At 39.0% G+C, this 17,103-nt stretch overlaps 1 protein-coding gene across 1 annotated transcript; it reads right to left on the bottom strand.

The window, feature by feature from the left end:
- Positions 1-1,643: 1,643 nt before the first annotated feature.
- Positions 1,644-15,711, bottom strand: opn8b (opsin 8, group member b). Its single transcript, XM_053336668.1, has 4 exons — positions 15,642-15,711; positions 4,446-4,739; positions 2,682-3,007; positions 1,644-2,000 (listed from the first exon to the last, which is right to left on the bottom strand). Exons 1-4 carry the CDS (start codon positions 15,709-15,711, stop codon positions 1,644-1,646), a joined length of 1,047 nt encoding a protein of 348 aa, XP_053192643.1.
- Positions 15,712-17,103: the final 1,392 nt, after the last annotated feature.

Here is a 17,103-nt window from a genome sequence, read left to right as displayed (position 1 = left end):
GAGCAATGGAGCAAGTGGAACAAATGCATCCATATTATTCAATTCTGGGGAACAAAGTTATGGTTTTGCTACCCCATTTTTTGTCTTTTTTTTTAAATAAACCTATTATTTTACACTACCCACAATCAGATGGGATTATACTTAAGCAGCATATAGCAATGATCATTTTACTATTTTCAGCAAATGACATTTTTGGACCACCTTTTGAGCTGGTTCATTCAAACCTGTCCCTGGTCATTTGCCACAACTTGCTTTGGCTGTCAATCGCACTCTGTCAATTCATACAGGAGTCTGACTGACTACAAAGGTGAGAAACATGCCATCTAGCATAACTGTGAAAATAGCACATAGGAAAAGATAGGTTTGTGTATGTTCAATGAACCTGCTTGGCCCACTGACTCCAGCCAAACTTGAAAATGAACCACAAGTAGGATTGTACTGTTACTCAAATGCTGAACTGATCTGCGAGTCAACATTAGCTAAATTTAGCTTTAACGTTAGCTTGCTGGTGGGACAGAATTTGGCTGTGGGATGTTTGCAAGGCAGCTGAATCAGAACCAGCTCTTTTAAGGGCTGCCAACTCTCGCACCCTTACCGTGACCCTCATGTAATTGACGATTTTAACACGCTCTCACGCCACATGTCCATTTTCTCACACAGTGAAAAACAACTTAATGTCTGATAATAATAAGAGACCCTGCATCACCACAACTGGCTCAAATCAGTGCAGCTCTGAGGTCAGCACACCAGGTTAGCTACGGCTCTTTCTCTGGTGGAGCAGGGTTGGATGGGATGAAAAACATTTTGGACAGGTGGTGGGCTACTCCTGCAGCAGTTTGGGAAACACTGAGACAGAATAGCAGTCGTGGAAGTCAGTAGGCCAAAGTTATAAGGCTGTTTGTCTCTATTGCAGACAGGCATCACAGTGGTAAACAACAGTCATTATCTTACATCAGATGACATCAGGTTTAACACTGAAGCTAAAATTCATATATACAAATATATATATTTATATATTGTAGCGACCCTGCAGTAATGTTGATGTTGATAAGATTGAATGAGTGGGGTGGGGGGTGAGTGTGACGGGGATGAGGGTTGTGCAATCGTGCGTGTGTGTGTGTGAGTGAGCGAGCTTGAGAGAGCTAAGGGGACGGGTGGAGTTACGGCTAACATTATGTTTTTTGTTGTTTTGGCGTGGTTACGGCCAACAGTAACCTGTACTGTTACAGCAATAAACAGTGGTTTGCTGAATAATACTTCGTCATCCTTTCAACACGTCCTGGTGGACGCTACAATATACAAAATACAATATATCTATAAATCTATATATATGTATATATATCTAACAGCCATTCTTCTAATAATAATTTCATATCCTGATCCACCCAATTATATAGTGTTCTCAATCAAACTAATCTAGACTAGTGCAGGTCGCTGTTCCTTGACTTAATCCAAGAGGTGATGTAGAAGTCCAGGAAATTTGTTTTAAATTATTTTTTCTTTTTTTTTTGGAGCATTTACTCGGTTTACTCCACCATTTTAAAACATAACCCGGTGCTCATGATGTACATTTGATAGCACAAATGTTTGGTGCTAGGAAAATCTTTCCTCTGAAGCATGTCCCAAAAAAACAATCAAGTCTTTCAATCCAAAGTCTCTGCCTTTGACTCCATGATCTGGTGTAAAGTAGACCGGGCAGTTTCTTTGGGTTTCATGCCAGCACTGACCAAATAAATGCAGTTGTCATTGATGCTGTTGGAGACTTGGTTTGGATTGGAGCCTAGACACAGCCAGCGCAACTGCTTTACCTCTCTTTTGAAGTTCTGGCTGAAGATGTAGTAGATTATGGGGTTGTATACGGTGGAGCTCTTTGCAAACATGCAAGGCAGCAAAGTGACTTCAGGCGGGATGGTGTTACTGTCACCCAAAACTGACCACATGCTTAACACACCATATGGAGCCCAGCAGCCTATGAAGCCTACACTGATCAAAACAGCAATCTGCAAGAGAACAGGAATATAAAGTCAGTAAAAACGCCACAACATCTCTGGAAATAGTTTTAAATATGATCAGGCATTTTTTTAGTTTTTATGTTTTAAGGCCACCTTCTGTTTGAAATAAACAGTATAACCTGTTCATATATGAACTGCCTGTGCCTTCTGCTACACAGCAAATTATTTGACATTGTTAAAGTGAGAAACAGGTTATTAATGAACTGTTGAAATAATTGGTTTAAGTAATTGATGCATGGAAGCTAAAAGCCATTAAACTGTTAAACTAGCTAACATAAACTAGCTACTGTAAATGGATGGTTTAGTTAGCTGAAGTTAATGGATATATTGATATTTGGGGGTGAAAAGTAATATATACATGGTTAAAATAGATAGTAATGGAAAGAAATTTACAAAATAATGGAGGTAATGGTAAAATTGAAGTAGTTAGCTAAAAGTAATGGATAAATGGTCAGAATAATGTAGCTACAAGTATCCGATAAATGATTGAAACAACTAATAGTAAGGCCCATACTATACATGCACACTGTCTATGCACTGCAGCTTCTAGGTGTATTTGGGTTATTTCACAATGATCACATAATGTTAATAACAGACTACTGTCAATTTAATCAAGATTGATTCAATTCAGTGTTGAAGCCCCCAATGATATATTGCTACTTTACTTACTATTAACAGCCTTCGCTGGAGCTTGATCATATTGGGGATTTGGTTGCCGTTCGTGGAGTTTTTATAGGTATAATAGAGCTTGATGGCGATGCCAAAGTAGCAGGAGAAGATGATGACCGAAGGTAAGATGAGGTTGAAAGTCAACATGGAGATGACGAAAGAGAAGCCTTCATGCCTCATCTGCCCCCAGGCAAGAGAACAGGACAGGCCGAAGGGCTCCGGTCCGTACCGTCCCCAGCCCAGGAGGGGGAACAGAGCCCAGAGCAATGCGTACAGCCATGACCACAAGCACAGTATCTTCACCTTCGTCCAGCTGATTTTTTCCTCTGCAGAGAGAAAGAGAAAGGATCTATTTTATAGATAGACAGAAAATACAATTTTTTATTTTCTATAACAAGTCTGCTTATCTAACCAATATCTTGAAGCTCATGGGGAAATAAATGAACCTAAATCAGCCTCTTCCAACAGATTAAACAATGAAGAGGCAGAGATAATGAGATATAAAAGGATTCTATTTAAAATGGCACTATATCCAGAGGGTCTTCCCACAGTTATCTCTTGTTTACTATTAACTTTTCCCTAGAGCCTGATGCTGATGTGATTCCTTTCACATGTACTTCCTTCGTGTTGGTCTTATGCTCTCTAAGTTTACATTACAGTTCTTATGTACTTATCAGGGAAAATATTTCTTTGTGTGTGCCATGACAGGGAAGCTTATTTAGGCTATTTGACAGTTTTAAAACATATTGAAGACATATGCAGTGCAGACAGTATGTATACTCTATTTGTGTTTTTTTTAAATTTATATCTATTTGGACACATTTGTAGGTCTTTTGACCATACATAGCTAGTCAATAAGTTCATGGAAAACACCATCTGACTGCCTTTCTCTTGTGTGAGAGCCTTGTGTGAGAGCCTATTTAAATCTCTACACTTTTTTCAACATTGTCAACTTTAAGGAATACAATGAGCTCTACATTTTCCAACTGCACTGTCAATACCATTTGTTTACCTCAGGCACAGAGTTGCCACTAGGTTTGTCAGCAGAAAAGAGGTTCGTCTTGATATATTTTCAAGTGGCATAGCTGGAAGTTATAGCCTGGCTGGCAATATAGCTGAATTGTTAATCAAGAAGAACAAACAATATACCAACACAAAGGTTAGACAGTCACAACAAGTTATTAGCTGGGGCAGAGAAATAAACATCCAATACTGAAATGTTCTATGACATTTTTAAAACTGGATTTGAACATTTATGTTTGAATTGCAAAATTGAAGCAGCTACTAATTACTAAATATGGTGCTGTAGAAATTACATCTAAAGAGTTTTAAGCCCGATTTCCCTTTTTATGAGTCTTTTCTAAAAATCTGCTGCAACATAAGCTGCAAGTGTTTGGCTAACTACCTTTCTACCTGTGTACTGACTGCCTTTAACTGTACGATAATGAAGAACAATGTGTCCATGTGTTCTACATGAATAATCAATTGTTGAAGATGCTGACATTATTCTTGGACCTGTTTCCTTTTGCCCTAATATTTCACAACACTATCATTATGATAGTCATGCTGAATTATGTTTTATCACTGAAGGCTTTTATCACTACCGGTTAAATCATCCACCACATGACCAGTCATTTTTGAATAATGGTAGCTACTGTCTCTTTGAGAATGTGTGTAAGGACAGTAAATGCTTTATAAATTAAAATAGCTACAGAAAATGTCTGGTTATATTTTATCAGTGTTTCAGACACCTGTAATACTCACTGGGAGAATTCAGGTTGAGTGACACAATGAAGCGCACTATGGCCAAGATAGTAAGGTTCATGATGCTGGCCACGCCAAAAAAGAATCCTGCCAGGCCGTAATAAATACAGACAACATCTCCCCCGATCCAATGGTGGTTCCAGGCAGAAGCCACAGCCAGAGGGTACATGGTGACAGCTGCCCCTAGGTCTGTCACTGCCAGATTAACACTCAGCAGCTCTGGTGGCTTCATCTTTGATGACCTTTTGAACGCCATAATGAGAACCAACAGGTTTCCCAGGATGGAGAGAACAGCTGAGACGAGGAAACAGAAAGGTAAGGATAAAGGATTAAAGGTAAAAATGATGCTACATTTTAATGATGACTTTGTGAATGGAAATACACATTGGATTTTCTTTTTTTTTCTCTTTAATACATCCACACATGTTCCCTCGTGTATGAAACAAAACCTGTTGGGAATTTTCTCTGCAACAACAAATAATCTGCATTTACAGGCCTTGATTGCGTTATAGCAGTTCAGGTTGTAGGTCCCAGATGGCAGGGCAAGCAACCAGACTATCTTGTTAAATGGGTGAAATGATGAGAGAGAAGCGTTTTTTCATTGTCAGACAGGACTCTCTCAACAGACTGACAAGAAGCTAGTAGTCTCTGGGAAAAGCAAGAGCCCAAGAACAACACCGGGCTTTCAACCTATTTGATATAGTTGACAAACTGACTAATTACAATTTATGAGTCATGTACACAATCATGGGAAAAGGTTGTAAAACTGTGCATAGATTTCTTTGAACAACTCCTGAACTCCGTTTTAAAAAATTGGTTCAAGTCCAAGTGTCCGGAAAGATTTCAATGTTCCTGACAAATGGCAGAAATTCCAGTGAAATTTCTGTTTTCATTGAGCTTTAAAACAACTGATAAGCATGATAAAGAATGACATCATCAGGGTACGTATATTTAGAATATTGATTATTGAAAAATAGGCTACTTATGCTTATAGATTGTATTCCAAATCAAATAAATCCAGTCAATAGACTTACATGCATAACACTATTTTCTTTTAAAGTTACAGTACGCTTGCCTACTTTCATTAGGGTAAACATAAACAAGAAAGAATTTCCTTCAGCTTTAGTTCAACATATTCTCAGATAAAATAAAACAGAATAAAAGCAAACAAAAAAAATACATGTAGGCCTATCTGGCTCAAACATTTTATGAAGTGTTCAGCTGCTGACCTAAAATCAAAGGATGTCTCTTGATAATTTGCAATACGCTTAAGCCTTGTGACCATGTCCTCAGGGCGACTACACTGTGCTGTTATGTTTTAGTTTTGCAGAGAGAAACCTATCTCTGCTGGCACACTTTGTTTTCCAAGACATTACAATTGGACAGATTTGAAATATGTCTGACTTCAACAGATTTTACGGCTAAATAAAAGTAATTACCAGATAATGAAAACGCAGCCATTTGGTCTGATAAGAAAAAAGCCTAGAGGAGCCGTACAATTTAATTATTTTATCTCTGTTCAAGGTAGCGGCGAGCTGAACTGGAACAAGCTAGCTCATCCTGTCAATGGACTGTTTTTGGTCCACCAGTGTTTGCTTTTCTGTTATGAACCTAGGCTGCAGTCTGGGTTCTCCTGCCAGTGTACTAGTCAGCCTTGCCTGCACATCAAGGATGAGCTGTTTTTCCAATGAGGGTTTCTCTTTCGTCTCTCTGGTTAGTCCTTTGTTCTTCTTTTAACCATACTTACAGGCAAATCAACTACAAGGTGAAGGAGAAAACAGTTGACTGTGCACACTTTATTGGCAGCCTGCTTTACATTTCATCTGTCTGCCTCTCCTGTACTCTATCCCATTGTCTAATATAACTAAGAAGTTCAGATAAGCAGAAAGATACCCAACATGGCTCTCCTCTTCATCTCTACTTAGCTTTGTTAAAACAAGTCCCTAAACTGGTCTGATGCTGGTGGCAACATCCAAAGCTTCACTTGCAGCAAACAACTTTCCTTGTTGACAGATAGCCTCATTAGCAACAGACAGTCACTCTGGACCCACAGCTCACATAACACTGGATGTGATGTAGAAGTGCTGATCCTGGACGAGCCCCCAAATATCTGTTGCACATCTCAGATAGCAGCACTCTACACATACATCAACACTTCTTTTATTCACCCTCTTAACAGTTTAGCATGAAATCTACCTCATTGCAAAGAGAAAAATATACTGACCATTGCCTAAGAGAAAAAACAAACATATTTCAACATATTGAAACAATATCACAATATATTAGCACATAAAACATTACAATAATTAACCAGATCTTGTTCTTACAGTGCCAAAAGCAGGGATAGAGGCAGGAATTCACTACATAAACACCAAGTACCATCTAACCATAACCTGTCGATCAATATTAGTGCAGGCTATACTAAAGTTTATGTGTATCTTTATAGCATTTATAAGCAGATAAAAATGATGTTATCATCCAGTGGACTGCAACATAAAACTAAGCTGTTAAACAGGAGAAAATGAGAGAGAGGCATTCATTGTTCTTGTCATACAAGACGCTTTTGTCATGGTGAGGACAAGCTAGCAGTCCCTCAGCAAAGCCTTCCTCTGAGTTGCAAATGTTCTCTGCTGTCCTGGACAGGATATAACACCAATCTATTTGAAATTGATAAACAGAACTTGTACACCAAAAATAAAGTTAACTGTACAACACAAAACATTTCATGTGGATCACACTCCTGTTTATTCTGTTATTGTTAATGACACCAGGTCTCTGTTGGGCTATGCTGCCCCTAGGCAAACCATAAGGAATAAATGACCAAGCTAAAAATAACAGGGCTTTAAATCCACACTAGAGACATGTGTTACACTGTTAAAGACTTACATTGTCTGGTTTTGATGAGGTTTCTATGTTTTTTCCAACTTGACTTTCACAATGTTGACAGTGTGATGTCCCAGTGGCAGGTCGGGGGGGGGGGGGGGGGGGGGGGGGTGGCACTCTGTAACTTGTTTAGGACATAAATTGACAAGTCCTGTGTTTGCTTTGGATACTCCTTAACTTGATGCGTCCAAAATAAAACAGCATGATGACAGAAAGGCCAAACAAAGACTCAATACACATGAACCAAAACGAAGCAAAGGGTCAACTATTCAGTTACTCAGCCATTTTATAGTGCAGAAGCCCCAAAGTAGATGTTACAGCCAGGTTTAACTAATAACTCATCTTTTTTGTCCCATGTCTATTCTTAACATTCCTAATTTTTATGCAGATGATTGAGGAATTTGTATGTGGTGGCTTCATGGCACTTATTGGCAATACTCAATCTATAAACGGATTTACAGGTCTTACTGATCTCAATCTGGTTTTAAATGCACAAAAACTGAAACAAACAAAACAAAACAAATGCATCCTCTTTACAAAGATAGATGTGTGTCAGCGGGGCAAGCAGCCCTGGATACAGGTGACATCCTTGGCCTATGCATCAAATTACATATTGAACCTTATAAAAAAATTAAAACAAAAGTTGACTATGGAGCACTTTGGTAGCTGAGTGGTTACCACGCATGCCGCATAATTGCGACATCCCTGGTCCAACTCAAGGGACATTTCCTGTCAGCCTCTATGCCATCTACTTTTAAATAAAGAAAGTAGATGACAATACCTCGTCTTTGTACTTTTATGAAGATTGATCAAACCCCAGGATAGGCTTAAATTTTTCATTCAAGTTGGGATATTTTCAGCTTGCGCTCTCCCTCAGTTGTGCTGCCCCAGGCAAAACTGCATCACGCCAGAGCACAGGTGGTTTAGTGGTTAGGGCGCATGCCACGTATGCAGCTGACCCCAGTTTGAATCCTGGCCGGAGGACCTTTGCTGCATGTCACACCCCCCCTCTCTCTCGTGATTTCCTGTCTCTCTACTGCTAATAAAGGTGTCTATGCCAGAAAAAGATATTAAAAAAACAAAAAACTGCATCACGTCCATGCTTATCGTCTGGCATTCTCTCTGAACACACTTTTAGAGGTGCTGGTAGGCTGAAGGTAGTTTCATGCTGAGCAGAAAGTAACACGAGTGGTATCCATCTTCTAAACTAACTCATGGCAAGGAAGCAAATATGTGTTTTTTCCACAATATCCAAACTGAGATTAAATCGGCTTAATACTTTATTATCTGTATGACAATAGCGAGGCCTGTATTCTTATGGACACTCTATCTCACACCAGATCTGAGAAAAGTTGTCAATTTATACAGTTAATCACATTCCAAGAACCACAACACCCAGTTGTAGCATCTGACTCAGAGGAGGCAGCAGAGAATTAATCGAATGCCCCTGGTACAGCTTTAAATTTTTATAGGTACTTTCACCTCAGTCCACATCACCATCAGTAATGTATAGTGTATAACCCTGGAGACTTGCACCTCTTCTCAAAGAGTCAGTCTGATACTGTAGCACCACTCTGACTCAGTAAGTGGTGGAGATGCTTCATGCATGACAGAACAGCTGATGTTGCATAAGCTTTTTCTGCAGATCACACGTGTACAGTGTAGACAGCAGGTTTAACTAGTTGAATTACATTTTTTCAATTTAAGACATGGCTTCTTACAGTAGACATTAAAATTATTTCCATGACCATTCCAAATGTTTTCTTTATTTTTAATTCATACTTCATACTCTAGTGTTTTCAAACTGCTTAAGCAGAATCATGGAGGTCATCCACAGATTCAACGCCCACAGTGTGAGTGGGTTGTCAGACCACAAAGTCAATGGGTTGAAGTTTAATCCTTCCCTGAACTCTAGATTGCAAACTTATTGACCTTATGCTTCCCAGCAACAAGGACATGCTCAGACTCCAACATTTTGTCTTTTCACATCCTGCCTGATGGAAGTAGAGGTATGTTGCATTGTGTGCACTGACATCTGCTGCTTTCTCCTACATTTGACCAAACATCTGTCAGGTTTTTTATAATATGACGTACAGTGTTAAGGACTGACAGTGCTGAAATGAACATGAGAGACTGTCTTCTACGGCAGTCTGACAAACACTGAGGGCTATTTTCATAGCAGAACTAATACGATAATTTCTCTCACACAGCACAGAGATTAAATGCTCACGTCACTGTTATACTGTAATAGTCATGATGACTGGTCAGAATGTGTTACTAGTTGTGTTTTATCATGATTTCATACCAATATGATGTCATAACAGATGTTGACTGAGTGTAGCCATTCAAAACGCATGGTTCTGTATTCTTTCCATTGTTGTCATTTATATCAGCTTCCAGACAGAAACAGTAAAAATATACTAGAGAATGCAAATACTTAATAACCTGACCCTTATAAGTTAGAGATACGCATTAGAGCTCAGCTGTTTCTGTTTCCCACAGAGCACTACAGCAGCACAAAGTAAGCAAGTTGAGCTCGTTGTGGGCTAATCGTAAGTCAGTTAATGACATGTGTTCTCTGCTTTGTGAAATCAATAGTAGGATGTGTGCAATTACCAGGACAGCAGCCTCTGAAGCCACATTTGCAAATAACTCTCAACTAGAGCTCCAACTGAATGACAAATTACTAATTACTGACTGCTCAGCCCAACATAACATTATTCTATCTGATTAGCAGATAATGTTTAAGCTTACTTTTCTGTTCTTTTAACACTACTACATGATTTGAGACAGACTCCTTAAATGTGGCACCTTGTTTGCTGTGACTTTCTATTTACCCAAAACTAACACTTAACCTTGGACTCAAAACATGGTCAGCTATGGTACTATTAAAGAACAAAACTCAGAGATCGGAAATATGTGCAGCAGGTATGAATTTCTGTACATAGAGAGCATTTCAGGTTCAAGGGTTTCAACACAGTTCAATGGGGAACTTGACACTGTCACAAGAACTGCCCATGCCCCTCCATATTGCCATATTTGCCAGGATTCGCATCTAGACGGACTCCATGGGATATGATGCCATTGACAGGCTACCAAATGAAACAACAGAACATTACCTTGATTGAAATTACACATTTCTCTGAGTTTGAACACTGTTGGAAACATTGAGGATAATATAAGTACACAACTAGACAAAAATGTATAACATAGGTCCAGTCGTTTTTTAAGCTTTATAATGTGGACAAAATTGCACATTATACCTTTCAGTGACTGACATTAAAAGCAATATAGCGCAGATCGGCAAGACAAGTGAGTTCTAAAACAACACTCCACATCAATAAATCGAGGTGAAAAGCAGCTCAAAATAACAAAAGGCCATGTGTCTATTGTGTATATTTTGTGGAAAGCCATTTGCACTGAAGTTGCCAAATGTGTGGCCTAATTGAGTCCTGCCTACTCTTAATGTGACTGACAAGCACACTCAAACAAGCTGTTTGTGACAGTTTAGCTTTCACTTTCATGACAAAGGCTCCACTCAGTCTGATCCAAGGCACCCTACAGCAGTAGGGAATGGAAAAAAACAGTATTTGCTGGAAATATTTTAATGTTTGGCCATCCGCTGGCACTTATGGAAAACTTGGTCCTGACCCCTTATTTCACTGAATTTGGTGGAGTGGAAGGAATGATTTGGTGAATCTATTATTTCAAGATGAAAAAGGAGAGCGATGGAGAGAAAGTATCAGAAAAGAAGGACGTCATGGAGGAAAGGCAGCTGTGACTTCTGTCAAGCAAAGGTGATGCCACTTTCCCCACACACCAGTCACAGCAACACAGAAATCCAAATCTTTGCCTGATCAATCCGCAGTCAGTTGCCACAAGGGGACAAAAGAGAGGGAGGTGCAACTTCTGCACAATATGAAAGTATTGTAAAAGAAATGTTCTTTGCAGTTTTGTTTGAAAATTGCAAACCAGTTTGTGGTTTTGTTTTATGACTAATAGACTAAACACTGTTGATTGTGTAGATTGACAGAGAAGTAAGTCATGTGGTTTGTGGGCAGTATTGATAAGTGATAGATAATAATTTATATTATATTAATTTATAATAATAAAAACCTACTGTTCTATGTTGTTGTTTTCCCTTCACTTTCAGCAAAGTTAGTTTGATTATGAATGTATTTTCTGTGTAAATTAACTGTATCAACCCTATAGTAAACACTTTCTGCACTCTGAAACATTAATAAATGATTAATCATTAATTTATTAATGACTGATAATATAGATATTAAAGGTAGAATATGTAGAATGAGCAGAACAACGCCATCTAATGTCTCGAGATCGTAGTCGCAACAACCAAAAAGTAATTCCAGTAGTCGGGTTGCCAGGTCCGGTGCCGGATTTTATTTTAGCTCTAACTCTGTAAATATACCACTTTATCCACATGTCTAACCTTTTTAGGTGAGAAAGTAGCCCTTTAGATCCACAATGTGACGCTAATTTGTCCAAATAACATCTGCTTAAAGTTTTGTTCCTGCGAATTCGGAGCCACTCAAGTTAGCCGTAGCGAGTAACGCACTTCCGGTCATTTTCACAAAATAAAACACCCGTTGCCTTTTATTATTAAGAAAACCATAACGATAGAGTTGGTGCTTTTATTTTGAAAACAGGAAGCGAACATACTCTCGCTGTAACTGACTTGAAACAGAGACATTATAACCACCGAGGTACATTACATTGTAACGCCAGTGGGAGTAGCAGCAATGTCTCTGCATGTACTGCCTAATCCTAAACACCGATTGGCTTGTGTGTGGTGTCGTCAGAAGCAGGAGAGGCTCACGGTCGTAAACATCTAGTCACGTGTACTCTGAGATGGACGTGCAGGTCAGGAAATGACGTAAACTGACCGTATATGGTTTGTTATTTGTGTTATTACATTACGTGTTGGACTAAATACATGGACATATTGAGGAAAGTATTCCGGTTTTATGAAAACGGATTTCATATTTCACAAGAATGGATACTTGGCGAGCTGTACAGAAAGTCCTGTGTCATAAGATGATCGTTGTGGATAAAGGGAAGACTTTGAAGGTATGTAGGCATTATAGCTTTTCTCACTTAGCTGAGTGGCTAGCTGAGCTAATCGCTAATACTATTACGGCTGTGAGCAAACATATAAGTCGTGAGTGGTCTTGAATGAATCAGAACAATCTAAGCTTTCGAACAATGTACGGCATGAGTATATATGTTTAAGGGTTGGTGTTTAAAAAATTCAGAAGAACGTGTGGCTACCTCCTAACATCCGTCCCGTCCCGTCAACGGAACAGCGTGCGTTAAGAGGTTAATGATCAAATATCAAAATCCGAATAGCGTCAGAAAGTCAACCCACTCTCCACATTTCCATTGCTACCGTTTTGATACTTCATGGTACACAAACAAATAGCATCTCATAGCATCTCAAAGCTAAGACCCTGGTGAGTTCAACAGTACCACTATTATTGCGCTAAAAACTCAGTGAACCAGCAGCATACAAAGGTAAACAACCACTTATTTACAGCGACTAACAGATATTCTGTCTTACCTTTGAAGTTTTGTGATGAAAAGTTGTACTTGAGAGCAAAAAAACGCTGGTTTTAGTAAGTCCAACACGGCTCTGCTTGTTTACAACTCCATTTCACCCAGTGGCAGCCTACAGTAGCTGCACCGGAACAACAGGCAACCCTGGCAACCCGCAATTCCGGCCGCTAATTGGCTGGTACAATGTACACAGAACGTGTCAGAAAGTCATTGTCGAACCGTCAAAAAATTTTAAAAATATTAATTCAGACTAATTTTTTTTTTTTATGGAAAAGCAATACTTTCATTCTGTACCCCTCAAAACGCCCCGTGGCTGTATTATTTTTTTAAAAATATAGCTTTTAATAAATATTCTACATATTCAACCTTTAATGCAAAATATATTTGTGGTTCAAATTACAATTTTTTTTGTTTGGGTACGGCAGGCCACACACTTAGTTCAGCTCCAACAGTAATATTAAAAACATGAACCATGCCTGATCCTCTTGGCCAGACAGGAAGTGAGGCAGACCACACACAGAATCAAAGGTAATTTATGAACATTTACCTAACCCAAACATAAGGTGCATTCCAATCACACAGATCAGAGTGTATGATGCTTGTATGCATGAGTGACATTTTGTAACAAAATAGATAGATAGATAGATAGATAGATAGATAGATAGATAGATAGATATAGGCCATGTGGGCAGTGCAAGCACAAGTGTGCTGACTTTCTATCAGATTTATTCATTTATGTATTTATCCATTTATTATTTATTTATGTATTAGGTCTGTCTCTAGCCTTCTTGTTTTCCACAAATTTGATTCTTCACCCTGGCCTGCGGGTGGCAGTGTTTCAATGATGGGCCCCATTATTTCCATTATGAACGAATTAATAAATACATTTAATTGGTGATTTAAAAAACACATAAAACACTGCACTGCAGTCATTACGTACACTAAAAATCACCCAGGAAAAACACAAAAAAGCCTGAGGGCTTGTTTACATAGCAGTTCTCTAGTGTAACACTTAGCACGTCACAAAATAAAAGCAAAACAAGACAGCAAGGGAAGACCATACAGTCGGCATATAAATGGCAGGTGGCGGGTTAGCTATGTCATCATGCAACAGTCTTGGTCATAAAAAGTTACAATTACAATTTTGAGTCTTTTGTACTTGTTGTGATAATCTGGTGTACCAGGAGATGGCAGTGTAGTCCAAATTAATTTGAACTAAATCTTAAAAACATTTTTTTTAAGTGTAGGGATAATCTAATATCCGAAGGCTATCTACTTAGATTTCAAATTCCTCTCCCACTTTTGTCTCTTCATGTGCGGCCAATAAAACAGAATTGTCAGCATATAAAAAAGATTGCATGAGCCAACTGCTCGTAAGTCATTTACACAGAATAAAAATAATAAAGGACCCAGGATTCTACCTTGTGGTACTTCACATCCCATGACTCTTGACTTTGAAGGGGTGCCATTAACACAAACCATTAAGTGCAATTTCATAGGTATGATTAGATCCAACCTAGGGTCAACCCATTGAAGCCTGTGGCTCTTAATACCCATAGAAATGCTTGAAGTGAGTCAGGTACTGACTGACACTTACGTACTTATTTTCTATGCCTTTGATGTTACTATTATTTTCATCATTAGGCCTGGATTATCTTATTTGTGCAAAGCATCTGAGAGGAGGCTTGCTTCATCCTAATGACCTGAATCAGAGTAATAACACAGCGCTGACATCCCACTCTATTTCAATGCTAATTAAAACAGCGTGAGGTGAGAAAAGAATTGAACAGCATGCCACACCATGGTATTTGAACCAGCTCAAGATCTCATTACAAGACACAAATTAGACTCCTCTTTCCTCACCTTTTACCCACTTGTGTTTCATTTCATTTTGATGCTATGATAAATTATATTGTGCTATTTTAAAGTCACGTTACCTCAACCATCTGATAAGCCAATAATCCTCTTTACCTATTTATTTGAATAAAAAAGAGGACACAGGATGAAAGTCAGATGCTTATTGTTAAAACCCTCACAAGGTGTGAAATAACAACTCTAATGTATGTCTCCATAATCATTGTTAGGAATATGCAATATTGAGAATATATGAAAGAGTCATTTTTTAAATAGAATTCCCTCTTTTTTCTTTTTCTTTTAAGTTATTTTTGTTTGTTTTATTTATTCATCTTTCTCCTTGCACCCTCTCCCTCCTTGCACCCTATACATACATACCATCACAGTTTGTGTTACAAATTCAAATAATAATGAAGTAGTAGTAGTAGTAGTTTAATCAGTTAACGTTTCCCTTTCCAAATATGTGTGAAATTCTTTTTTATGTAATATGCACCACAATGATACAATGATAGAATCAGTTGCTAACTCCTTCTGGGGAATAACAGAGAAATGAGCAGGGATGAAACCAGATGTGAGGTGAATGTCAATGCTCAGCCCAGAGTGCTAACCAGCTCCTTTGTCCATTAGAGGAAACAAATAATTTCACAATCGTTACATTTTATACATATTATACACACACAAACAGTGTATTTGACCAAAGCCACTTTTATCCATACGGGGGAGGGGGTGGGGGGGTTGATTAGAACATCTACTAGATAAGATAAAGGCACTCCTGTGGAGAGAGGATGTGAGCAGTTGGAAGCCGCAGGTATCATAACAAAGCTACATGATATTAATATATAATTACTATATAATTCACTCAAGCTTGCGTGGCTGTAAACTTACCTAAAACAAGCAGGTAACAACCTGTCCCGATGTCCAGCGCTGGTGATAAAGTGGAGCTGTATATATCCATTTGAACCCTAACCAGTAACAAGAGAGACGCGATCCGGTCTTTGTGGGTTGGAGAAAAGTCAAGATGTGCTGCTGCCGGTGCGCTCCGATGGCAGATCCATCTGTCCTGAAGTAGGGGGCAGAGACTCAAGAGTGGCGTAGTGAGGGTTTTCTGTGAGTGTGTGTGTGTGTGTGTGTGTGTGTGTGTGTGTGTGTGTGTTGGAGGGGGGGGGGGGGGGGGGGGGGTTAGAGCTGAGCAGACGGGGCTGCCATAATGAAAAAACAATTTACGTTTGATGTTTCGCTTTTCATTAGTCTACTACTCCATAACAGTCAAATGAATGGCCACAAGGGTCAGAATGGTTATTGCAGGTCTCGTTCTCCTGTCTTCTTTCTTCTGCTACTTGTTGTAATTATCTTTTTATTTTTAATCATACTGAAAGAAGTGGGCGGACGGTGTTCCCCGCGTCTCCCGCTCACTACACCTCAGCAGTCAAGCGCACTGCTCTCTTGTACTACAGTTAATGAGTCGTCATGGAGATTATCTGGTCTATAAAGCAGCGTATTATATTTACATAAATGCTTTTGCTGAGACCATTGTATATCATGCCTTGGACTCAATTACATATTTGGAAGGGAGGGGGAGATTTGTGTTAGTATATTGTCAGTATAATAATTGGTTAGTTTTATTTGGACCATATCTAGGTAACCTCTTAGTGTCATGACTTATTTCACATTTTAAGTAATTTTTTAGTAAGTTTTTTGTGTGGAACATTTAGCCAGTTTGTGGGCATGCATAGATGCCACATCTATCATTGAGGATAGAGTGGCCATGTCCTCAGTGTTGTGGGGCAACTTGAACTCCTGTGGTCAGTATTCTAAAATATGGCTCTGTTCAGTATGGTCACAGAGACTGGGAAGGGCTTTGGCATCCTGGGGGCTTTGAAATTGCTTCCCCCTTTTCTCCAGAGCAGTGCCTCTGGTCAAACTGGTTTATGGCTGTCAATATATATCTATAAATGGCAGGAACGTCTGTCTGTCTGTCTGTCTGTTTTTCGCATATCTCTCGAATCGTTCATCCGATTGATTTCAAACATGACAGGTGTCTTGCTATGGGCACGAAGAAATGTAAGAGATATAGATAAATAATCTGTAAAAGAAGCACACATTTGCTGTTGCCACTCTAGCCGTTGGCCACTCCCCCTCTCACACAGCACACTGAGCACAGCAGGACCAGAGTTAGAGAGGCTATAAGGCAGCGGAGCTTTGGCAGCTAAAATGTGAAACACACTTCAGACCATCAAAATGATGGATGAAACTGAAAACACTAAGAATAGCCCAGGCTACTTTCTAATAAAAACACACACAAAAACAGGTTTTGTACGGGCACTGCACTAGTACATTAAATTCTAAA

The sequence above is a fragment of the Scomber japonicus genome, chromosome 17, assembly GCF_027409825.1.
Source record: "Scomber japonicus isolate fScoJap1 chromosome 17, fScoJap1.pri, whole genome shotgun sequence".
Taxonomy (NCBI): domain Eukaryota; kingdom Metazoa; phylum Chordata; class Actinopteri; order Scombriformes; family Scombridae; genus Scomber; species Scomber japonicus.
Note: the sequence above shows the minus strand (reverse complement) of the source record. Positions and strands in the feature narration are given on the sequence as shown.

Excerpts from the sequence above, each read along its gene's own strand:
- opn8b (XM_053336668.1), bottom strand. The coding sequence starts at position 15,711 with ATGGATATATACAGCTCCACTTTATCACCAGCGCTGGACATCGGGACA. Across the intron at positions 4,740-15,641 it reads TTGTTACCTGCTTGTTTTAG|CTGTTCTCTCCATCCTGGGA; the intron begins GTAAGTTTACAG and ends TCCTCGTCTCAG. Across the intron at positions 3,008-4,445 it reads ACTCAACCTGAATTCTCCCA|AGGAAAAAATCAGCTGGACG; the intron begins GTGAGTATTACA and ends TTCTCTCTGCAG.